This window comes from Salvelinus namaycush, chromosome 21 (assembly GCF_016432855.1).
Source record: "Salvelinus namaycush isolate Seneca chromosome 21, SaNama_1.0, whole genome shotgun sequence".
In the NCBI taxonomy this organism is placed as follows: Eukaryota; Metazoa; Chordata; class Actinopteri; order Salmoniformes; family Salmonidae; genus Salvelinus; species Salvelinus namaycush.
Genome location: NC_052327.1, coordinates 2057375 through 2082513, shown reverse-complemented (window position 1 = coordinate 2082513; position 25139 = coordinate 2057375). Strand labels below are relative to the sequence as shown.

Below are 25139 nucleotides of genomic sequence, written 5' to 3'. Positions count from 1 at the left end.
GGTGGCGCCTTAATTGGGGAGGCCGGGGCTCGTGGTTTCCATGGTGTTTGATGCCATTCCATTTGCTCCGTTCCAGCCGTTATAATGAGCCGTCCTCCCCTCAACAGCCTCCACTGGTGTAGGCATGGATACAACACACACAGGCACAGTTAGATATAGTACCCACGACCTGTAGGAAATGGCAAGGAGATGTGCGTCATTCACATACAGATCCAGTTCAAATCAAACGTCTCCACTGCCGTGTTGGCTATGGGAACGTCATTATGTTGAATGTGTGTTGTAGACGATTTGCACAAAGTGTGTTTTTATAGGTAAATAGGCCTGACAGACTCAACGCCTTATATGATTATAGTGTATCAATGTAATCACTGGCAGATACTATGTCGGCTAGTTTCACTGTCTCGCCCTGTCCCTGGAAAAGAGACTGAGTACATTAGTACTCAGTACATTAGTACATTAGTTTCACTGTCTCCCTGGAAAAGATACTGAGTACATTATAACAGTTCTCAGTTGTAATATTACTGTTCTTGTGTTATTTCCCATGGGAATGTGGTGCAATGATGTGAACCTCGCTGTGTGTGTGTGTGTGTGTGTGTGTGTGTGTGTGTGTGTGTGTGTGTGTGTGTGTGTGTGTGTTTATCTGTGTGTGTGTGTGTGTGTGTGTGTGTTTATCTGTGTGTGTGTGTGTGTGTGTGTTTATCTCTGTGTGTGTGTGTGTGTGTTTATCTGTGTGTGTGTGTGTGTGTGTGTGTGTGTTTGTGTGTCTGTGTGTGTGTGTGTGTGTGTGTGTCTGTGTGTCTGTGTGTCTGTGTGTGTGTGTGTGTCTGTGTGTCTGTGTGTGTGTGTGTGTGTGTCTGTGTGTGTGTGTCTGTGTGTGTGTGTGTGTCTGTGTGTGTGTGTCTGTGTGTGTGTGTGTGTGTGTGTGTGTGTGTGTGTGTGTGTGTGTGTGTGTGTGTGTGTGTGTGTGTGTGTGTGTGTGTGTACATACAGTAGGTGGCAACAACAAGGATGTTAATAGATTCCATTGAAATGACTTGGATTCACAGAACTTCAACCCTCCTAACAAAACACATTTTCTAAAAAAGCATCTCCAACAAACCAAAGTGTTGTGGACAACAACATGTACCCATCAACGTTATTATAGGAACATGAAACTGAAACTAAAATGAAAACTAATGAGGAACAAATTATTTTAGAAATAATTGAAAAACGAATATAAATTTAAAAAAAAAACGTATATAAAAACACAAAACTATAATAACCTTGCTACCCATTCACTGTAGAGAGAGAATACATGTCTATCATGTAAATGTGATGTAATGTATGAGGGAAGAAAATCTTTATAATCCAGAGGACACATTCTCAGAACCAAATCCTATGTATGTTATTGGTCTTAGTACATCCTTGTTTTAATTCACTCCATGGGTTGCATCCTAAATGGCACCCTGTTCCATATATGATGCACTATTTTCAGTCCTACTGGCCCCGTAATAGGGTGCCATATGGAACTCAATGCTACCTGTTCCAACACACTCTCTACAAACGTTTTTTTCTGTTTCAACTTGTTTTATAATGATGATATCACAACGCCACTTGTGGAATGTACATACATATATACATTTTATTCTGACATTACTTTGACTTAATGTTCAATTTGTGTTAAATAAAGTGCTGACTGATACTGTATTGGATTATTATTATTACCTGGTGCTCAAAGCATTTTAGGATGATATGACAAACTCACCTAATGTTCTGCCAATGTACTTGGTTCGTAATATTAACGTCTGTATTTCTCAAACCTTTATGTATTTAACCATGGTGTCATTGGGAAGCGTTAACATCTATATTATGAGAGATGAGATAAGGAGTAGACAGTCGGTATGCCAACCGCAGTCGAATAAAAACAAATGAGTGGCATTTTTGAAGTCCAGTTTCATAATAGCAAGCTAGGACTGATAGTTTGGTCAACTAAACTAGCAAGTCTGTTTGTTTGGTTACCACGACGACTACTGTAGCTATCTAGTAAACTCGCTAGCTACTTCAGTGGATGTTGAACACATGTCTGTCAACTGGCAAATGAACACATTTCTAGCGACAAATGTGTTAAATAATATCCATGGTTTAAAAGGGATAGTCAATTTGAGGATCTATGCGTTCCCTGTAAAATAACGCAACTCCGTGGAAGGTCAGTTCCAATCTGAAGAGCGTCGTGGAACACACCTTCCACGTTGTTCATTATTTTCCATAGAACTCATAGCCCTGATTATCACTTACATATGCATGTATATTATTTTTATTACAGTCAACAGAAATTATCAACCCAAAGAATAGATTAGAAAACAATGACTTTTTGTTAGACGTGACTATGTAAACAAGTAGCTAGATAGAGTGGCAAACTAGACGATCTGTTATGTACAGTACCAGTCAACAGTTTGGACAAACCTACTCATTCAAGGGTTTTTCTTTATTTTTACTATTTTCTACATTGTAGAATAATAGTGAAGACATGAAAACTATGAAATAACACATATGGTATCATGTAGTAAACCAAAAAGTATGTATTTTATAGGCCAGGTCATCTGATGCAGCACTCCATCACTCCTTCTTGGTCAAATAGCCCTTACACAGCCTGGAGGTGTGTTTTGAGTCATTGATCCCACCCACAGCCACAGCCACAGACAGACAGACAGACAGACAGACAGACAGACAGACAGACAGACAGACAGACAGACAGACAGACAGACAGACAGACAGACAGACAGACAGACAGACAGACAGACAGACAGACAGGACAGACAGACAGACAGACAGACAGACAGACGTGATGATCTTCAGCATCATACAGACCCCGCCTGCTGGGGTCTGTTCAAAAAAGTTCACTACGTTCCTTGAAGTAGGCTAGGCTATTATTGACCCTACCATGATTACATGGGTCAAAAGATAAAGGTTCCACCTTATAGATCTCACCAATCCGATCACTTCAACAAGACAAGTTTAGAAAGTCTTCCTGGACGCCATGGATTTTCCTCCATCATAGGGTGAGTTGGAAAGCACACAATCATTTTGTTTGGATGTATCTCTCCCAAAATTCTGTGGACAACATTTAGAGCGGAAATATAAATAAATACCTCATCTTCCGTTCCAGCAGTCGCGGCCGGCCCGCTGCGGCCAACCGTCCAGTGAGTGTTTGTCCATGCATGCGTGTTTGTGAGTCCAGCGATCGGGACAAGTGTCAACTGGGCGAAATCACGCCTAGATCTCGAGACGTGAGCCAAAACGTTTGACGAACATTCTGACCTAGATTCTAGCCACTGACCTTTTTATCCCATAGTAAACATCACATCAATCATAATAACACAACATAAAAAATAAGAATAATGATGATTTGTGAAGTATCTCGCCAGCGAAGAGGGAGGAGAAAGATATGTATTAGAACTTCTAACCCTAGGCCCGTATAGACTGGTCCTCCTAATATACTAGGTCTGTATAGACTGGTCCTCCTAATATACTAGGTCTGTATAGACAGGTCCTCCTAATATACTAGGTCCGTATAGACTGGTCCTCCTAATAGACTAGGTCCGTATAGACTGGTCCTCCTAATAGACTAGGTCCGTATAGACTGGTCCTCCTAATAGACGGACTTAGTATATTAGGAGGACCAGTCTATACGGGCCTAGTATATTAGGAGGACCAGTCTATTCGGGCCTAGTCTATTAACGGGGCCAGTCTATACAGACCTAGGCCCGAATAGACTGGTCCTCCTAATAGACTAGGTTCGTATAGACTGGTCCTCCTAATAGAATAGGTCTGTATAGACTGGTCCTCCTAATAGACTAGGTCTGTATAGACTGGTCCTCCTAATAGACTAGGTCTGTATAGACTGGTCCTAATAGACTAGGCCCGTATAGACTGGTCCTCCTAATAGACTAGGTCTGTATAGACTGGTCTTCCTAATATACTAGGCCCGTATAGACTGGTCCTCCTAATAGACTAGGTCTGTATAGACTGGTCCTCCTAATAGACTAGGTCCATATAGACTGGTCCTCCTAATAGAATAGGTCTGTATAGACTGGCCCCATTAATAGACTAGGCCCGTGTAGACTGGTCCTCCTAATAGACTAGGTCTGTATAGACTGGTCTTCCTAATATACTAGGCCTGTGTAGACTGGTCCTCCTAATCGACTAGGTCTGTATAGACTGGTCCTCCTAATATACTAGGCCCGTATAGACTGGTCCTCCTAATCGACTAGGTCTGTATAGACTGGTCCTAATAGACTAGGTCTGTATAGACTGGTCCTCCTAATAGACTAGGTCTGTATAGACTGGTCCTCCTAATAGACTAGGTCTGTATAGACTGGTCCTCCTAATAGACTAGGTCTGTATAGACTGGTCCTCCTAATAGACTAGGTCTGTATAGACTGGTCCCCCTAATAGACTAGGTCTGTATAGACTGGTCCTCCTAATAGACTAGGTCTGCATAGACTGGTCCTCCTAATAGACTAGGCCCGTATAGACTGGTCCTCCTAATAGACTAGGCCTGTATAGACAGACCTAGTCTATTAACGGGGTCAGTATAGACTGGTCCTCCTAATAGACTAGGTCTGTATAGACTGGTCCCCCTAATAGACTAGGTCTGTATAGACTGGTCCTCCTAATAGACTAGGCCCGTATAGACTGGTCCTCCTAATAGACTAGGCCTGTATAGACAGACCTAGTCTATTAACGGGGTCTGTATAGACTGGTCCTCCTAATAGACTAGGTCTGTATAGACTGGTCCTCCTAATAGACTAGGTCTGTATAGACTGGTCCCCCTAATAGACTAGGCCTGTATAGACTGGTCCTAATAGACTAGGCCCGTATAGACTGGTCCTCCTAATAGACTAGGTCTGTATAGACTGGTCCTCCTAATAGACTTGGCCAGAATAGATTAGGTTTGTATAGATTAGTCCTCCTAATAGACCGGCTCAGAGGGAAAGGATTCCACCCTGGCCTTGTGACTCGAATGACACACATTCCTATCTGTCAGTGTGTGTGTGTATCAGATCGGAAGGAATTCAGGTTCTTCTCCTCCTTTGAGTCTGTGTGTCCGATGGGGAGGAATTTTGGTAATTCGAGTCGTGTGTATGTCCACAACACTACTTCATAACTGTGGGACAATTAATTGACAGGGTGGCTAATGGATGTTAGCAGACACAACATTGGTCCAAAACTGAATAAGCATTTAAACAGTTATCTGGATCAGAAGTGTGTTTGAGAGAGACAGAGACAATGAGTTTGTGTGTTGGTGTGTGTGGTTTTTGGATCCTGGATTTCTATGGTGGTTAAATATGCTTTGACAAATACAGCACATTCTGAAAGCATTCAGACCTTGTCCACATTATTACGCTATAGCCTTACTCTAAAATGGTTGAAATAGTTTTTTTCCCCCCTTCATCAATCTACACATGACAAAATTATTACAAATAAAAAGCTTTTATATCACATTTACATAAGTATTCAGACCATTTACTCAGTACTTTGTTGAAGCACCTTTGGCAGCGATTACAGCCTCGTCTTCTTGGGTATGACGCTACAAGCTTGGCACACCTGGATTTGGGGAGTTCCTTCCATTCTTCTCTGCAGATCCTCTCAAGCTCTGTCAGGTTGGATGGGGAGCGTCGCTGCACAGCTATTTTCAGGTCTCTCCACAGATGGTCGATCGGGTTCAAGTCCGGGCTCTGGCTGGGCCACTCAAGGATATTCAGAGACTTGTCCAGAAGCCACTCCTGCATTGTCTTGGCTGTGTGCTTAGGGTCATTGTCAAATTGGCAAGTGAACCTTCGCCCCAGTCTGAGGTCCTGAGCGCTCTGGAGCAGGTTTTCATCAAGGATCTCTGTACTTTGCTTCGTTCTTCTTTGCCTCGATCCTGACTAGTCTCCCAGTCCCTGCCGCTGAAAAACATCCCCACAGCATGATGCTGCCACCACCACCGTGCTTTGATAAATGTCCATGCGTATTGTCTTCATTCTGAAAGAAAATTCTGTAGAAACCTTTGAGTTTCTGGGGTAAACATGTGTCTTGGGGATTTGGGCCCGCCCCTAGTGATTGATAGGATGGTAGAGACCCAGGGAGGGCTCTCTTTGGTCCACAGTCTTGTCCATCAAGATATTTCTTCTCTGCAGAAATGTTTTGGTACCCTTCCAAGGATCTGTGCCTCGACACAATCCTGTCTCGGAGCTCTATGGACAATTACTTCAACCTCATGGCTTGGTTTTTGCTCTGACATGCACTGTCAACTGTGGGACCTTATATAGACAGGTGTGTGCCTTTCCAAATCATGTACAATCAATTGAATTTACCACAGGTGGACTCCAATCAAGTTGTAGGAACATCACAAGGATGATCAATGGGAACAGGATGGACCAGAGCTCAATTTCAAGTCTCATATCAAAGGGTCTGAATACTTATGTATTTAAGGTATTTATTTTTTAGAAATTTGCTAACATTTCTAAAAACCTGTTTTCGCTTTGTCATTATGGGGTATTGTGTATAGATTGTTGAGGAAAACAAATATTTTAACATTATAGAATAAGGCTGCAACATAACAAAATGTGGAAAAGGGGGAAGGGGTCTGAATACCTTCCAAATGCCCTGTAGATTTGTTTGATTTAACCTGTTGCAGCGGTTTGGATTCCGTTCTGTTAAGATCAACAATGACATCACATTTCAGACACATTCGTGGTTCAACACACACGTCTCTCTGAATGCAAAATGTAGATTTAATCAATTTAGCTGACAATATATTTAAATCACAAATCCCATAACATTACAATCATAATGAAACATACATTTCCTTCTGTGCAAAAATAAATAATCATACAATAATTTAAACAAAAATGGTACATAGACATCATGTGAACAAAAACAATAGACCAATCAATCATATAAAAATGTGTGTAAACTCTTAGCAGAGTGGTAAACCATACGTCATCATCGTTCATATAACATGTACGTAAAGTTAGATCTTAGCAGTGTGCTTTGATAAATGTCCATGCGTACTGTCTTCATTCTGAAAGAAAATTCTGTAGAAACCTTTGAGTTTCTGGGGTAAACGTGTGTCTTGGGGATTTGGGCCCGCCCCTAGTGATTGATAGGATGGTCGAGACCCAGGGAGGGCTCTCTTTGGTCCACAGTCTTGTCCATCAAGAGTTTTCCTTCATGTAATTGTTGGATCTAACCCCCTGACCTCTCACACCAACCTCTCTGAAGGGTAAATAAAGAGTGGCGTGCTTTGGTGTTATTATCCTTGTGGGGACCAGAAGTCCACACAAGGTAAAATACTATTTTAGGCTCAGGGGTTAGGGTTAGGGAAAATAGGATTTTGAATGAGAGTCAATTATTTGGTCCCCACAAGGATAGTAAAAAGAGAGCGAGACAGAGTGTGTGTGTACCTCTCCTTTCATACCAACCCTATCTAAAAGAGTCAACAACAAAGACCACCATCTATATTACACACATCTAGACAGAGCCGCACATGCACACACACAGAATGGACTCATCTATATTACACACATCTAGACAGAGCCGCACATGCACACACACAGAATGGATTCATCTATATTACACACAGAGCAACAGACATAGAAATAGGTCACACAGAATGGACTCGCCCTTTAGAAGCGAGAGAGATAGTCATCTATTTTATACAGACATAGAAATAGGTCACACAGAATGGACTCGCCCTTTAGAAGCGAGAGAGATAGTCATCTATTTTATACAGACATAGAAATAGGTCACACAGAATGGACTCGCCCTTTAGAAAACAGGATTGATTGTCCTTAAGCCAGATGGTCTTCTAGTATATTGTGCATGGTTTCACCGTGTGGTCATCTAGGATGGGGTCAAATAGAAATCCCCTGAGTATTTAGACAGTTCTAGAATATAGACAAAAAAAAAGTTCCAGCACTTACTGCCAAGTATTTTGGTAAATTCTTGGTACTGTTCCGTGTAACAGCCAACTTCAACTGAGCGTTAGGAATTCTGATTTCTAAGTGACAATTTATATGAGCCACAAAGTTTAATCAAGGCATATAAATTACATGTAAGACACTGAACAGCGTAATTACGTGTCTATGTCCTGAAGTGTGGTATGATTGGGGTGACAGTGAAGGCTACAGGGCCTTGTTTGACTCAACTTTCTCCCTTTCCTTTGTTCAGTATTTTTCTCAGGAGTGTGAACAAAGACTAATCCCTCCTTTAAATCCCCCTCTTTTCACAACCTCCCATCCTGTCACACACACCCCCCCGTCGTATCAACATCAACAGTGTTGGCATTACCTCCATAGTTTTCAGTCTACAGGAGGTCTGTGTTGCTCTAAGAGGCAGTCAGGAAATGTGCTTCTAATGAGCTTTCACACCTCCTAAAACCCCTGTCTGTGGCCAGGTTGTTCTTACACATCCTGGATAGACCAATTGGGGCCAAACAGAGAAAGACACACACACAGCCTCTCACAGAGCACTCCGAGCCCACTGCCCAGACTTCAGGGGGAATTTAGACTTCTAGAATTCTGGGAGGGGGACAAATATGGGAACCCCTCATAGGGCATGGTAACAAAAAACCAAAAAAAACCACACAAAAAACAATACAACATTCCACGTTCAGAATGACAAATCATTTCATTTCTGATAAGCTTCTTAGGAACTGCCAGAGGTGCTCACTGTAAGTAGTCTCAGCGATAGTGCTTTTAAACCCCAACTAGCAAACAAAGGTTGGCAGTAGCATAGGAAGTGGTCTCTACAGCATGGAGAAATAAAGAAACTGGCCAGGGCTCGGCACAAACGAGACCACACCTTATTGCACTTCCTGTTACAAGACAAGAGAGAGAGAGGTCACGCGGTGGTCATGTCTAGACGGGATACAGCTTTTGTCAAATTGACATCAAAAGTAGATTTTCTTTTGCATTTTAGCTAACCTTAACCTAATTTGCCAACCCTTACCTAATTCTCCTAACCGTAACCTAATTTGCCTAACCTGCTGCGTAAGTTCTAATAAACGTGCTGCGAAAAAGTCAATTTTGACAAAAGCTGTATCCCTTCTAGACTAAACCTCACGTGGCTCGACAGGCAGGCAGCATTGTGACATCATATTTGGAATATATGAGAGAGCGAGAGACGATGGGGATAGTACAGAAGAGAGGGAGGGGTTGTCTAAGGACAGAGAGAGAAACAGAGGGAAGGGACAGAGAATAGAGTGGGTGGATAGACAGATGGGATGACAACAATTCTATAAAAATGAGAAGACCAGGGAAAACACCGCAATAAAAAGAGGAATATGAAGATGGTCATTTGGTCCTCCAGGGCCATATGAATATGATGCCTCCCAAACGGTGCCCTATCCACTAGAAGCCCTGGTCAAAAGAAGTGAACTATATAGAGAATAGGGTGTCATTTGGGACACAGTCATAAGGAGATGGTTATGACAATCTGATCACCATTGTTGAATATAAACACAGCGCTTCCCATGAGCTCATCAACACACACACACACACACACACACCCTGTTTGATTCTCGATCCCTAAAAAATATTTCAGAATCAGAAATAAAGAGATTAAACAGTTCAGACTCAAAGTCCCAAAGTCCTATTTAAACAAACAACTTCACAAACTTGGAAAGGCAATATAGTTTATGTACAACTCTCAGAAACGTGAGAGTCCATTTTGGCTAATTCCCATCTCTGTAAAATATTCCCTAGGACACACACGAAGGGGCCTAAAGAAAGGCCTTGAAAGAGGCCAATCCACCCCTATATGACTCAACGGGAATCAAGGGGGCCTTGCCCTGACTACCACTGAACCCAACACACACACGTGTCTTCTGATGTGTCGGTGTTTGAGGAATGTGTGAATTTGAGCAGCTCTGTAACCTGATCTCCATGTGAAGTCTCTTTGGATCCGTTTAGCTCTCTAATATCCTGTAGCTAAACACATTCTATTCAAATAACCTGTGTGTGTTGTCAACCTTTTCCCACGCCTGTCGCACATCAAAGTGATGAAGAACCAGGTTGTCATGGTAACGTACCCATGTGGTAATGGGGGCTATTTTAGGAGGAATTGTACACTTCGATGTTTCCCTTTTGTGTTCTAGCTTTATCTCAGCAATATGCACTGCATGGACACACACACACACACACACACCCCTTCTCAGAGATTATGGACAGACACATCTGTATCTAACAAGCACAGACAAGACAACATGGAGGACAGACTCACTGACTCAGTTTTAACCACCTGAGATGGATCCTACAGCGATCCAGATGGATCCTACAGCGATCCAGATGGATCCTACAGCGATCCAGATGGATCCTACAGAGATCCAGATGGATCCTACAGAGATCCAGATGGATCCTACAGAGATCCAGATGGGGTCTGAAATGGAACCCTAATTCCCTACATAGTGTACTACTGCATCAGTAACAGTTTGGTCAGCACTTCCCCACCACCTCTCCTCAACCGTCCTTTTCTCTAAAGGCTCAGTAGAACCTTATATTTTCCATCATGATTAGCCATTTCTGAAATTCTCTCTTTTCATACCTCCATCTCACCCTCATCCTTCCATCTCATCTCTCTGTGTACCGCTATAGTACTGGTTGCAGTGCAGGAGAGAGTTCTGCCTCTTAGTTCAGCAGGTCTATTATATGTTAGTCAAATAGCAGACACTCTTATCCAGAGTGACTTACAGGAACAATTAGGGTTAAGTGCCTTGCTCAAGGGCATGTTGACAGACTCTTCACCTAGTCGGTTCGGGAATTCAAACCAGCGACCTTTCGGTTACTGGCCCAACACTCTTACCCGCTAGGATTCCTGCCGCCCAATGATTTTACTTCATGATTTTCCTTCTCAGTGTTTTCTCTATTTTTCCATCCTCCTCTTTGTAGAAATGTGTCCATAATACTGTATCCACCAGCCCTCTTCTTTAGGTGAGAAAACAAGACCGTGTCTTCCCTCCTATAGGCTGGTGTCCTCCTCCAGTTAAAGAAGTGGATGGATGGAAACGGAGGAGACGAGCTCAGTTGAAGAAGAAGGTCTTCATTTGCCAGAGGTCCTCTTCCCAGTCTTCTCAGTCTTCCCAGAGGTGTGGAGAGAGGGAGTCTGGGTCTCCGTTGAAGAGGATAGAGTCTGGGTCTCCGTTGAAGGGGATAGAGTCTGGGTCTCCGTTGAAGAGGACAGAGTCTGGGTCTCCGTTGAAGAGGACAGAGTCTGGGTCTCCGTTGAAGAGGACAGAGTCTGGGTCTCCGTTGAAGAGGACAGAGTCTGGGTCTCCGTTGAAGAGGACAGAGTCTGGGTCTCCGTTGAAGAGGACAGAGTCTGGGTCTCCGTTGAAGAGGACAGAGTCTGGGTCTCCGTTGAAGAGGACAGAGTCTGGGTCTCCGTTGAAGAGGACAGAGTCTGGGTCTCCGTTGAAGAGGACAGAGTCTGGGTCTCCGTTGAAGGGGATAGAGTCTGGGTCTCCGTTGAAGGGGATAGAGTCTGGGTCTCCGTTGAAGGGGATAGAGTCTGGGTCTCCGTTGAAGAGGACAGAGTCTGGGTCTCCGTTGAAGAGGACAGAGTCTGGGTCTCCGTTGAAGAGGACAGAGTCTGGGTCTCCGTTGAAGAGGACAGAGTCTGGGTCTCCGTTGAAGAGGACAGAGTCTGGGTCTCCGTTGAAGGGGACAGAGTCTGGGTCTCCGTTGAAGGGGATAGAGTCTGGGTCTCCGTTGAAGGGGATAGAGTCTGGGTCTCCGTTGAAGGGGATAGAGTCTGGGTCTCCGTTGAAGGGGATAGAGTCTGGGTCTCCGTTGAAGGGGATAGAGTCTGGGTCTCCGTTGAAGGGGATAGAGTCTGGGTCTCCGTTGAAGGGGATAGAGTCTGGGTCTCCGTTGAAGGGGATAGAGTCTGGGTCTCCGTTGAAGGGGATAGAGTCTGGGTCTCCGTTGAAGGGGATAGAGTCTGGGTCTCCGTTGAAGGGGATAGAGTCTGGGTCTCCGTTGAAGGGGATAGAGTCTGGGTCTCCGTTGAAGGGGATAGAGTCTGGGTCTCCGTTGAAGGGGATAGAGTCTGGGTCTCCGTTGAAGGGGATAGAGTCTGGGTCTCCGTTGAAGGGGATAGAGTCTGGGTCTCCGTTGAAGGGGATAGAGTCTGGGTCTCCGTTGAAGGGGATAGAGTCTGGGTCTCCGTTGAAGGGGATAGAGTCTGGGTCTCCGTTGAAGGGGATAGAGTCTGGGTCTCCGTTGAAGGGGATAGAGTCTGGGTCTCCGTTGAAGGGGATAGAGTCTGGGTCTCCGTTGAAGGGGATAGAGTCTGGGTCTCCGTTGAAGGGGATAGAGTCTGGGTCTCCGTTGAAGGGGATAGAGTCTGGGTCTCCGTTGAAGGGGATAGAGTCTGGGTCTCCGTTGAAGGGGATAGAGTCTGGGTCTCCGTTGAAGGGGATAGAGTCTGGGTCTCCGTTGAAGGGGATAGAGTCTGGGTCTCCGTTGAAGGGGATAGAGTCTGGGTCTCCGTTGAAGGGGATAGAGTCTGGGTCTCCGTTGAAGGGGATAGAGTCTGGGTCTCCGTTGAAGGGGATAGAGTCTGGGTCTCCGTTGAAGGGGATAGAGTCTGGGTCTCCGTTGAAGGGGATAGAGTCTGGGTCTCCGTTGAAGGGGATAGAGTCTGGGTCTCCGTTGAAGGGGATAGAGTCTGGGTCTCCGTTGAAGGGGATAGAGTCTGGGTCTCCGTTGAAGGGGGATAGAGTCTGGGTCTCCGTTGAAGGGGATAGAGTCTGGGTCTCCGTTGAAGGGGATAGAGTCTGGGTCTCCGTTGAAGGGGATAGAGTCTGGGTCTCCGTTGAAGGGGATAGAGTCTGGGTCTCCGTTGAAGGGGATAGAGTCTGGGTCTCCGTTGAAGGGGATAGAGTCTGGGTCTCCGTTGAAGGGGATAGAGTCTGGGTCTCCGTTGAAGGGGATAGAGTCTGGGTCTCCGTTGAAGGGGATAGAGTCTGGGTCTCCGTTGAAGGGGATAGAGTCTGGGTCTCAGTTGAAGAGGATAGAGTCTGGGTCTCAGTTGAAGAGGATAGAGTCTGGGTCTCTGTTGGACATCTGAGCCATGTGCTTCAGAATGTCTTTCTTAGTGATGATTCCCAGCAACCTCCTGAGATAGAGGAGGAATACAGAGAGAGGAGAGAGAGGGGGAAGAGAGAGAGTCCATTAGAAATGAACAATGACAATGTTAACAGTGTGTTTACAAAGAGACAATTTCCTGCCAATACAGCATTCTTCAATTTAAATCGAGAGAAGAGCGACAGAGACAGACAGAGAGAGAGAGTTTACAATTGCACAAAAGGGAGAAATGTTCAGGAAAGAAGGGAAAGTTGTGTCCAATTTAAAAGGTCTGGTTTTGTGTTCAAATCAAGAAGATCCATCATACCAGCCAACCACACAACACACACTGACATCACCAGGGAAGGTCTCTGGGTTGAAATATATCTCTCTCTGTGTGTGGAAGACATTATGCTGACACACTCCAACCTCTCCTCTAATCAGGCCAGATGTTGTATGGGATGGAGGGAAGTGAGGGATGGGAGAGGGATGGAGGGGGAGGAAAGGGATGGAGATGAAGGGAAGAGGGATGGGGAGGAGAGGGATGGAGGGGAGAGGGATGAGGGAACATCAGTAACGTCATTTCCGGTCACAACCTGTGGACTCGTTTACCACTCGCTCAACTTTTTTTCCATTCAACTTTCACCCCGGACGCTTTATCTGGACATGGTTCTACAGGACCTTCACCAGCCGAAGCTAAGTAGAAACATTAACATGATGCCTTCTAATTGCAGTCACTGTACTCATAATATACAGGAGAACGATCGCTTTATGGCGAGGATCGCTGTGCTGCAAGCCCAGCTGCAGACGCAATCGTTAGGGAAGGGTATCTTAGTGTAGGAAAGGATGAAACAGCGTCTGTGCCACCAGTAAGTACAGATAGTAGTATAAATCCCCTTGCACAGTCCCCGCAGCCGGACAACTTTCTCATGGCTTCTGGAGGCACGGTCCCCGCAGCCGGACAACTTTCTCATGGCTTCTGGAGGCACGGTCCCCGCAGCCGGACAACTTTCTCATGGCTTCTGGAGGCACGGTCCCCGCAGCCGGACAACTTTCTCATGGCTTCTGGAGGCACTGTCCCCGCAGCCGGACAACTTTCTCATGGCTTCTGGAGGCACGGTCCCCGCAGCCGGACAACTTTCTCATGGCTTCTGGAGGCACGGTCCCCGCAGCCGGACAACTTTCTCATGGCTTCTGGAGGCACTGTCCCCGCAGCCGGACAACATTCTCATGGCTTCTGGAGGCACGGTCCCCGCAGCCGGACAACTTTCTCATGGCTTCTGGAGGCACGGTCCCCGCAGCTGGACAACTTTCTCATGGCTTCTGGAAGGAAATGCTGTGGGAATGCTCAACCGGTGTCGCTCATTCAGCCAACAGAAACTTTCAACCGGTTCTCCCCATTAAGCAACGAGTCGGAGTCAGAGGCCGAGCCTTCTCTGGTCTCTCCTCCACCCGTTACGGGGTCTGAGACGCCGAAGCCTCCCACCATTAGCTCTGACAAATTGAAAACCCTAGTCATTGGCGAATCCATTAACTGCAGTATTAGACTTAAAATGAATCGTCCAGCGATCATACACTGTTTACCAGGGGGCAGGGATACCGACATTAAGGCTAATCTGAAGATGGTGCTGGCTAAGGCTAAAACTGGTGAGTGTAGAGAGTATAGGGATATTGTTATCCACGTCGGCACCAATGATGTAAGGTCACCAAGCGCAACATAGTTTCAGCGTGTAAATCATCTAGAAAGATGTGTCGGCATCGAGTGATGAGCTCTACAGCAGAGTCTCACAACTCAATCGCTGGTTAAAAACTGTTTTCTGCCCCTCCCAAAAGATAGAATTTGTAGATAATTGGCCCTCTTTCTGGGACTCACCCACAAACAGGACCAAGCCTGGCCTGCTGAGGAGTGATGGACTCCATCCTAGCTGGAGGGGTGCTCTCATCTTATCTACGAACATAGACAGGGCTCTAACTCCCCTAGCTCCACAATGAGATAGGCAGCAGGCTGTTAGCCATCCTGCCAGCTTAGCGGAGACTGCCACTAGCACAGTCAGTGTAGTCAGCTCAGCTATCCCCATTGAGACCGTGTCTGTGCCTCGATCTAGGTTGGGCAAAACTAAAAATGGCGGTGTTCGCCTTGGCAATCTCACTGGAATAAAGACCTCCTCCATTCCTGCCATTATTGAAAAAGATTATGATATCTCACATCTCAAAATAGGGCTACTTAATGTTAGATCCCTCACTTCCAAGGCAGTTATAGTCAATGAACTAATCACTGACCATAATCTTGATGTGATTGGCCTGACTGAAACATGGCTTAAGCCTGATGAATTTACTGTGTTAAATGAGGCCTCACCTCCTGGTTACACTAGTGACCATATCCCCCGTGCATCCCGCAAAGGCGGAGGTGTTGCTAACATTTACGATAGAAAATTTCAATTTATATAATTTTTTAAATATTTTTTTTAAAGACTGCGTTTTTGTCTTTTGAGCTTCTCAAAAGTGAAATCTATGCAGCCTACTCAATCACTTTTTATAGCTACTGTTTACAGGCCCCCTGGGCCATATACAGTGTTCCTCACTGAGTTCCTATCGGACCTTGTAGTCACGGCAGATTATATTCAAATTTTTGGTGACTTAAATATTCACATGGAAAACTCCAGACCCACTCCAAAAGGCTTTCGGAGCCATCATCGACTCAGTGGGTTTTATCCAACATGTCTCCGGACCTACTCACTGCCACTGTCATACTCTGGATCTAGTTTTGTCCCATGGAATAAATATTGTGGATCTAAATGTTTTTCATCATAATCCCGGACTATCGGACCACCATTTTATTACGTTCGCAAACACAACAAATAATCTGCTCAGACCCCATCCAAGGATCATCAAAAGCCGTGCTATAAATTCTCGGACAACCCAAAGATTACTAGACTCCCTTCCAGACTCCTTCCACCTACCCAAGGATGTCAAGAGTACAAAAATCAGTTAACCACCTAACTGAGGAAATCAATTTAACCTTGTGTAATACCCTATATGCAGTCGCACCCCTAAAAACAAAAAAACAGTTGTCATAAGAAACTAGCTCCCTGGTATACAGCAAATACCCGAGACCTGAAGAAAGCTTCCATAAAATTGGAACGGAAATGGCGCTACACCAAACTGGAAGTCTTCCGACTAGCTTGGAAAGACAGTACTCTGCAGTATCGAAGAGCCCTCACTGCTGCTCGATCATCCTATTTTTCCAACTTAATTGAGGAGAATAAGAACAATCCAAAATGCATTTTTGATACTGTCGCAAAGCTAACTAAAAAGCAGCATTCCCCAAGTGAGGATAGCTTTCACTTCAGCAGTGATAAATTCATAAACTTCTTTGACAAAAAGATCATGATCATTAGAAAGCAAATTACAGACTCCTCTTTAAATCTGTGTATTCCTCCAAAGCTCAGTTGTCCTGAGTCTTCACAACACTGCCAGGACTTGATCAAGGGAGACACTCAAGTTTAATACTATATCTCGACACATTGATGAAAATAATCATGGCCTCTAAACCTTCAAGCTGCATACTGGACCCTATTCCAACTGAACCACTGAAAGAGCTGCTTCCTGTGCACCCTCCTATGTTGAACATAATAAACAGCTCCCCATCCACAGGATGTCTACCAAACTCACTAAAAGTGGCAGTAATAAAGCCTCTTGAAAAAGCCAAACCTTGACCCAGAAAAAAAAAAAATATATTTTTAAAAGCCTATATTGAATCTCCCATTCCTCTCAATTTTTTTTTTTTTTTTAAAAGCTGTTGCGCAGCAACTCACTGCCTTCCTGAAGACAAACAATGTATACAAAACGCTTCAGTCTGGTTTTAGACCCCATCATAGCACTGAGACTGCACTTGTGAAGGTGGTAAATGACCTTTTAATGGCGTCAGACCGAGGCTCTGCATCTGTCCTCGTGCTCCTAGACCATAGCGGTGCTTTTGATACCATCGATCACCACATACTTTTGGAGAGATTGGAAAACCAAATTGGTCTACACGGACAAGTTTAGATTTAGATCTTATCTGTCGGAAAGATATCAGTTTGTCTCTGTAGATGGTTTGTCCTCTGACAAATCAACTGTACATTTCGGTGTTCCTCAAGGCTCCGTTTTAGGACCACTATTGTTTTCACTATATATATTTGACCTCTTGGTGATGTCATTCAGAAATATAATGTTAACTTGTACTGCTATGCAGACGAAACAACCGTACATTTTGATGAAACATGGTGAAGCCCCAAAATTGCCCTCCCTGGAAGCCTGTTTTTCAGACATAAGGAAGTGGATGGCGGCAAATGTTCTACTTTTAAACTCGGACAAAACAGAGATGCTTGTTCTAGGTCCCAAGAAACAAAGAGATATTCTGTTGGATCTAACAATTAATCTTGATGTTGTACAGTCGTCTCAAATAAAACTGAAGGACCTCGGCGTTACTCTGGACCCTGATCTCTCTTTTGACAAACATATCAAGACTGTTTCAAGGACAGCTTTTTTCCATTTAAGTAACATTGAAAAATCAAACTTTCTTTCCAAAAAATGATGCAGAAAAATGTATCCATACTTTTGTCACTTCTAGGTTAGACTACTGCAATGCTTTACTTTCCCGCTACCCGGATAAAGCCCTAATAAACTTCAGTTAGTGCTAAACTAAACTGCTAGAATCTTGACTAGAACCAAAATATTTGATCCTATTACTCCAGTGCTAGCCTCTCTACACTGGCTTCCTGTTAAGGCTAGCGCTGATTTCAAGGTTTTACTGCTAACCTACAAAGCATTACATGGGTTTGCTCCTACCTATCTTTACGATTTGGTCCTGCCGTACATACCTACACGTACGCTACGGTCACAAGACGCAGGCCTCCTAATTGTCCCTAGAATTTCTAAGCAAACAGCTGGAGGCAGGGCTTTCTCCTATAGAGCTCAATTTTTATGGAATGGTCTGGCTACCCATGTGAGAGACGCAGACTCGGTCTCGACCTTTAAATCTATATTGAAGACTCATCTCTTCAGTAGGTCCTACGACTGAATGTAGTCTGGCCCAGGAGTGTGAAGGTGAATGGAAAGGCACTGGAGCAACGAACCGCCCTTGCTGTCTCTGCCTGGCCGGTTCCCCTCTCTCCACTGGGATTCTCTGCCTCTAACCCTATTACAGGGGCTGAGTCACTGGCTTACTGGTGCTCTTCCATGCCGTCCCTAGGAGGGGTGCGTCACTTGAGTGGGTTGAGTCACTGACGTGATCTTCCTGTCCGGGTTGGCGCCCCCCCCTTGGGTTCGTGCCACGGGGGAGATCTTCGTGGGCTATACTCAGCCTTGTCTCAGGATAGTAAGTTGGTGGTTGAAGATATCCCTCTAGTGGTGTGGGGGCTGTGCTTTGGCAAAGTGGGTGGGGTTATATCCTGCCTGTTTGACCCTGTCCGGGGATATTGTCGGACGGGGCCACAGTGTCTCCCGACCCCTCCTGTCTCAGCCTCCAGTATTTATGCTGCAATAGTTTGTGTCTAGGGGCTAGGGTCAGTCTGTTATATCTGGAGGATTTCTCCTGTCTTATCCAGTGTCCTGTGTGCATTTAAGTTTCTCTCAGCCTTAGGATAATGCCTCAGGACTACCTGGCCTGATGACTCCTTGCTGTCCCCAGTCCACCTGGTCGTGCTATGGAACCCTGACCTGTTCACCGGACGTGCTACCTGTCCCAGACCTGCTGTTTTCAACTCTAGAGACAGCAGGAGCGGTAGAGCTTCTCTGAATGATCGGCTATGAAAAGCAAACTGACATTTACTCCTGAGGTGCTGACTTGCTGCACCCTCTACAACCACTGTGATTATTATTATTTGACGCTGCTGGTCATCTATGAACATTTGAACATCTTGGCCATGTTCTGTTATAATCTCCACCTGGCACAGCCAGAAGAGGACTGGCCACCCCTCAGAGCCTGGCTCCTCTCTAGGTTTCTTCCTAGGTTCCTGCCTTTCTAGGGAGTTTTTCCTAGCCACCGTGCTTCTACACCTGCATTGCTTGCTGTTTGGGGTTTTAGGATGTTTTCTGTACAGCACTTTGTGACATCAGCTGATGTAAGAAGGGCTTTATAAATACATTTGATTGATTGAGGGGAGAGGGATGGAGTGGGATATGTATGACTGTTTGTTCTCTGGCCTCTAGTGGTGGAGTGATGCAAGTTGGCAGAGCTAGAGATCTGTCAGTCATTCCCTGGAAATGGAGATGTCTTCACACACAAGGGTGTTAACCCATACAATTGTTATTGCATTCAATGTTTATAAAAAATATCTTAATTCGATACAGAATTGCATTAAAAAAAAGAATACCCAGCCAAAACCTATATGGTTGACAAATTCCAGAGTATTCAGTCAGAGAATGTAGAATGATTAGAGTGAATAGAATGTCACTATGACCACGGTCATCGTCATAAGAGGTCGTTGCGCAATAGAACTTTAAGTTCCAACGTCACCTGACACACTAGCTAGCGGCTGCAGGTTCCTGTGTGACAACATGGGGCTTTTCTAAATTAAATCCGCAGAAAACTAAACTAGGTCTATATATTTATTAATTTACAAAGCTACCCTCCCCAAAGACAATCTTTACTAGTTTTCATGGCGTATTTCTGAGTCTCTCTTTAAAATGGCAATAGAAACAGCCCCTCACCGTTGATTGACCGGGGTTGGAGGAATAGAAAGCCTCGGATCTGGTGATGAAAATGATGAGGGTATCGTTTTTTTTGTTGATTGGTCCGAACCGTGGAAACACCTCCCAATGCCTTGGTAGAACCAAGAGCTGGGCAGTTTAAACTAGCAATGGCCTCAACCCCTCTCCTACCCTGTTCCTCAACCCCCTCTCCTACCCTGTGGTCTGTTCCTCAACCCCTCCAAACCATCCAGACCCTATGTACGCAATTTGGTACTTTAGACAAAAGCTTCAACTTGCCCAAATCCTCTCAAATCTCCACGTATGCAAAGGGCCTAGGCTGTAGGGGTTGATTTAGGACCGGGCTGTACAGTAACCACTACTTTCCTACTCACCCGTTGTGTGTAACCAGACACTGTCTGAGTCCCAGCTTCCTGAAGATGTCCACAGCTATCGCCATGGGGGTGTGGTCTGTCACAGTGAAGGGACTAAGGTCCAGGATACCTACAGAATAGAACATAATAAAATGCAAACATAACGTCATATAGAAACATACCATCTGAGTGTGTGTGTGTGTGTGTGTGTGCTCTTACCTCGTAGTTTGACGACAGGGGGACCGGAGAAGGGCTGGGGGGGCACGTGTTCCAAGAAGAACACTAACGAGGCACTGACCACCCCCTCCTGTCGCTTACGGGCGTTGTCTAGTGGGGGAGTAGAGGGAGGGAGGAGTTATTCATAGCTGCACACAACTATAATATACATTGAGTGTACAAAACATTATGAACACCTGCTCTTTCCATGACATAGACTGACCAGGTGAAAGCTATGATCCCTTATTGCTGTCACTTGTTAAATCCACTTCAACCAGTGTAGATGAAGGGGAGGGGACAGGTTAAAGAAGGATTTTTAAGCCTTTGAGACAACTGAGAGATGGATTGTGTTTGTGTGCCATTCAGAGGGTGAATGGGCAAGACAAAATACTGAAGTGTCTTTCAACAGGGTATGGTAGTAGGTGCCAGGCGCACCGGTTTGAGTCAAGAACTGCAACACTGCTGGGTTTTTCATGCTCAACAGTTTCCCGTGTGTATCAAGAATGGTCCACCACCCAAAGGACATCCAGACAACTTGACACAACTGTGGGAATCATTGGAGTCAACATGGACCAGCATCCCTGTGGAACGCTTTCGACACCTTGTAGAGTCCATGTCTCAACGACTTGAGGCTGATCTCAAGGCACCACTGCGGGGGGGCAACTCAATATTAGGAAGGTGTTCTTAATGTTTTGTCCACACACAGTGATATGCAAAACACACACTGACTTGTAATGGGCCTCAGACAGACATACCTGAAGATCACACATTAACAGACACACGTTAGCAAATACAGGTCAGACACACAGTTTAACATTGATACACATTGTCAACCATGTCCATTGGCAAACACACACACCCTGTGGCACTGATTGGCAAACACACTATGCAAACAGAGACAGAGAGAGAGAGAGAGAGAGAGAGAGACAGAGAGACAGACAGAGACAGACAGAAAGAGAGAAAGAGAGAGAGAGAGAGACACATATAGACAGAGATACTCACCTAGAGATATGACCAGGTCCCTCCTCAGTACGAAGCCCACTAGTCTCTGAGACTCCTGTGACACCACTACGGGGAAGCCACTGTAGTCAGTGTCTGCTATCACCCCTTCTATCTCCCCTACACTCATACCCTCCTGAGTGAGCACGACTAGGAGAGGGTCCGACTGCCTAGGGCGCATCACATCCTGAGCCAGGGTCTGAGAGGAGTTAAGTTAGGATCAGAGGAACCTCAAAGCTCTATATAGGCTAAATGAAAGACAAGAAAAATGCTACTTTTACAACATAAAGCAATCTTTGTTAGGATGAGAATTAGCAGTAAGAATCTGTGATTCATGACAAAAAATAAATACACATAAAGACTTACCTTGTGTCCATACTCCTCTTTGGTTTCCAGGAAGGGGTAACCGTTGAGTCTGATGTGGGCTTCGTAGATCCCCTCACGCCCCAACGCGTCCGCTACCCACTTAGAGGTCATGATCGCAGCCATCAGAGGAACAATGTACTCCAGACCGCCCGTCAGCTCAAACATGATGACCACCAGCGATATGGTCATACGGGTGACACCACCTGGAGACAGGGAGACGGTATTCGTCAAAGGGGGAGGGAGAGAGGGATGGGACAGTATCTTGGGGGACAAGTTAGTGAAGACACTTCTGACGAATACATACTAAAAAGGAACACTATAGAAGTGTGATTTGAACCACTAAGATACCCCCAGACATACAGCAACCCCACCGTAGTGGTCTAACCCCACCGTAGTATTCTAGTGACCTCCTCACCCAGACATACAGCAACCCCACCGTAGTGGTCTAACCCCACCGTAGGGGTCTAACCCCACCGTAGGGGTCTAGTGACCTCCTCAACCAGACATACAGCAACCCCACCGTAGTGGTCTAACCCCACCATAGTGGTCTAACCCCACCATAGTGGTCTAACCCCACCATAGTGGTCTAGTGACCTCCTCACCCAGACATGCAGCAACCCCACCGTAGTGGTCTAACCCCACCGTAGTGGTCTAACCCCACCGTAGTGGTCTAACCCCCACCGTAGTGGTCAAACCCCCACCGTAGTGGTCTAGTGACCTCCTCACCCAGACATACAGCAACCCCACCGTAGTGGTCTAACCCCACCGTAGTGGTTTAGTGACCTCCTCACCCAGACATACAGCAACCCCACCGTAGTGGTCTAACCCCACCGTAGTATTCTAGTGACCTCCTCACCCAGACATACAGCAACCCCACCGTAGTGGTCTAACCCCACCGTAGGGGTCTAACCCCACCGTAGGGGTCTAGTGACCTCCTCAACCAGACATACAGCAACCCCACCGTAGTGGTCTAACCCCACCATAGTGGTCTAACCCCACCATAGTGGTCTAACCCCCACCGTAGTGGTCTAGTGACCTCCTCACCCAGACATGCAGCAACCCCACCGTAGTGGTCTAACCCCACCGTAGTGGTCTAACCCCACCGTAGTGGTCTAACCCCCACCGTAGTGGTCAAACCCCCACCGTAGTGGTCTAGTGACCTCCTCACCCAGACATACAGCAACCCCACCGTAGTGGTCTAACCCCACCGTAGTGGTTTAGTGACCTCCTCACCCAGACATACAGCAACCCCACCGTAGTGGTCTAACCCCACCGTAGTATTCTAGTGACCTCCTCACCCAGACATACAGCAACCCCACCGTAGTGGTCTAACCCCACCGTAGGGGTCTAACCCCACCGTAGGGGTCTAACCCCACCATAGTGGTCTAGTGACCTCCTCAACCAGACATACAGCAACCCCACCATAGTGGTCTAACCCCACCATAGTGGTCTAACCCCACCGTAGGGGTCTAACCCCACCGTAGTGGTCTAGTGACCTCCTCACCCAGACATGCAGCAACCCCACCGTAGTGGTCTAACCCCACCGTAGGGGTCTAACCCCACCGTAGTGGTCTAACCCCACCGTAGTGGTCTAACCCCACCGTAGTGGTCTAGTGACCTCCTCACCCAGACATGCAGCAACCCCACCGTAGTGGTCTTAACCCCACCGTAGTGATTTAACCCCACCGTAGTGGTCTTAACCCCACCGTAGTGGTCTTAACCCCACCGTAGTGGTCTTAACCCCACCGTAGTACTCTAGTGACCTCCTCACCCAGGCATATAGCAACCCCACCGTAGTATTCTAACCCCACCATAGTGGTCTAACCCCACCGTAGTGGTCTAACCCCACCGTAGTATTCTAGTGACCTCCTCACCCAGACATACAGCAACCCCACCGTAGTGGTCTAACCCCACCGTAGTGGTCTAACCCCACCGTAGTATTCTAGTGACCTCCTCACCCAGACATACAGCAACCCCACCGTAGTGGTCTAACCCCACCGTAATGGTCTAACCCCACCGTAGTGGTCTAACCCCACCGTAGGGGTCTATCCCCACCGTAGTATTCTAGTGACCTCCTCACCCAGACATGCAGCTGCCCCCACCATAGCGTAGAGCCCTGGTGTGATACAGTCCGCCCCTGACGAGCACCAGCCCTTGACGATGAGCCAGTCATGATGGTTTAATGCCATCTGTTCCATGGCAACTCCCAGTAGTCTGCCTGCTATCGCCCCTACAGCCATACTGGGGATGAAGAGACCGGAAGGGACCTGGAGAGATGAGCATGGAACCAATTGTCAAATAATGATTGTCCTTCTTGCTGTTACTAGTGTCCTAGCCAAGGGGTGTACTTGTACAACAAGCTGCCTCACTACAGAAACAGGAGATAGGCTCCTACCCTGTGGGCCGTCCTGGCTCGGACAAGGTGATAAGAGAATATATCACACAAAAATATCACACATTGTTTAAATCAAAAATATGGAAAACAATATATATATATTTTTTTAATCATCATCATCACACAACCTACCTCCTATCCCATACCTACCTTCATGCCGAAGGTAACCACGGTGACCAGCATCTTGAAGAAGAGGGCCAGAGCCAGTTGCCATAGCGCTGTGTACACACCTGGTCCAGCTGGCCTATCAGGGAGTGTGTTACTGAAAGCCCTATCAGCGAGGCTGGCACTAAACACACCAGAGTCAGACCTGAAGGAATTAAATAAGTAAATATTAGTTGACAACATTTAAAAACACACTCCCTCCCCCAGTTAATACCTGTTCTCAGAGCTGTTGTAGTCACACAGCTGTGAGGAATCCAGTAGAGAACAGTCATTAAACAGTTCTGAGATCAGTTCTGACCCACTCATCCTGGTGTAACTGTTAGGGAAGGAGAGGAGGGCTGTGATTCCAGTTACCACCAAGACCTCCAGCACCGGGTAGTGGCCCAGACGAGTGGTCTTACCTGGGGAGAGGAGGAAGTCCATCACTTCATTACTGTGATAATCAATAAACCATTCAATCAGTTAGTCGATCAAAACTGGAACAGGAGAGAAACAGAGAGGCTCATTCATTATAAGTAGTCTTTCTCTCCTCCCTCCTCCCTCCCTCCTCCATCCTACTCACGTCTTCTGCACCAGGCGATATTAGCCCTGATGAAGAACGCCCCCCAGAGGCCACCGAAGATGCCCAGCAGAATGAACGGGACCAGCTCCACCATGTGCCAGGGGGTATGGAACTCTACGTAGAACAAGACCAGTCGGCTGTTACCGAACGGGTTGATGGAGCGCAGAGTGAAGGCTGCCACCAACGCAGCGAAGAACGACCTCCACAGAGTCTTCAGAGGGAAGTAGTAGCTCACCTGGACAGAGGGAGAAGAGAGCAGGTCTGGAAGTCTCCTTCACCGGTCAAAAGGACTAGTTTCA

The 25139-nt window shown here is 46.1% G+C and overlaps 2 protein-coding genes across 2 annotated transcripts in view; one reads left to right on the top strand and one right to left on the bottom strand.

The window, feature by feature from the left end:
• Positions 1–10271: 10271 nt before the first annotated feature.
• LOC120066538 (uncharacterized protein DKFZp434B061-like) lies at positions 10272–12826 on the top strand. The gene is made up of 4 exons (XM_039017961.1): positions 10272–10402; positions 10507–10511; positions 10990–12724; positions 12820–12826. The coding sequence occupies exons 1-4, from the start codon at positions 10272–10274 to the stop codon at positions 12824–12826; spliced, it is 1878 nt and encodes a 625-aa protein (XP_038873889.1).
• The window catches only part of LOC120066009 (H(+)/Cl(-) exchange transporter 5-like), a 29319-nt gene continuing 16923 nt past the window's right edge, over positions 12744–25139 (bottom strand). Inside the window, exons 9-17 of the mRNA XM_039017051.1 lie at positions 24841–25075; positions 24493–24679; positions 24264–24384; positions 23799–23985; positions 21719–21921; positions 21356–21551; positions 20357–20464; positions 20159–20267; positions 12744–13143 (exon numbers count right to left, since the gene is read on the bottom strand). Of these exons, the coding sequence (XP_038872979.1) occupies positions 13053–13143; positions 20159–20267; positions 20357–20464; positions 21356–21551; positions 21719–21921; positions 23799–23985; positions 24264–24384; positions 24493–24679; positions 24841–25075 (1437 nt within the window). The 3' untranslated portion in view covers positions 12744–13052. The remainder of the gene's footprint in view (positions 13144–20158; positions 20268–20356; positions 20465–21355; positions 21552–21718; positions 21922–23798; positions 23986–24263; positions 24385–24492; positions 24680–24840; positions 25076–25139) is intronic.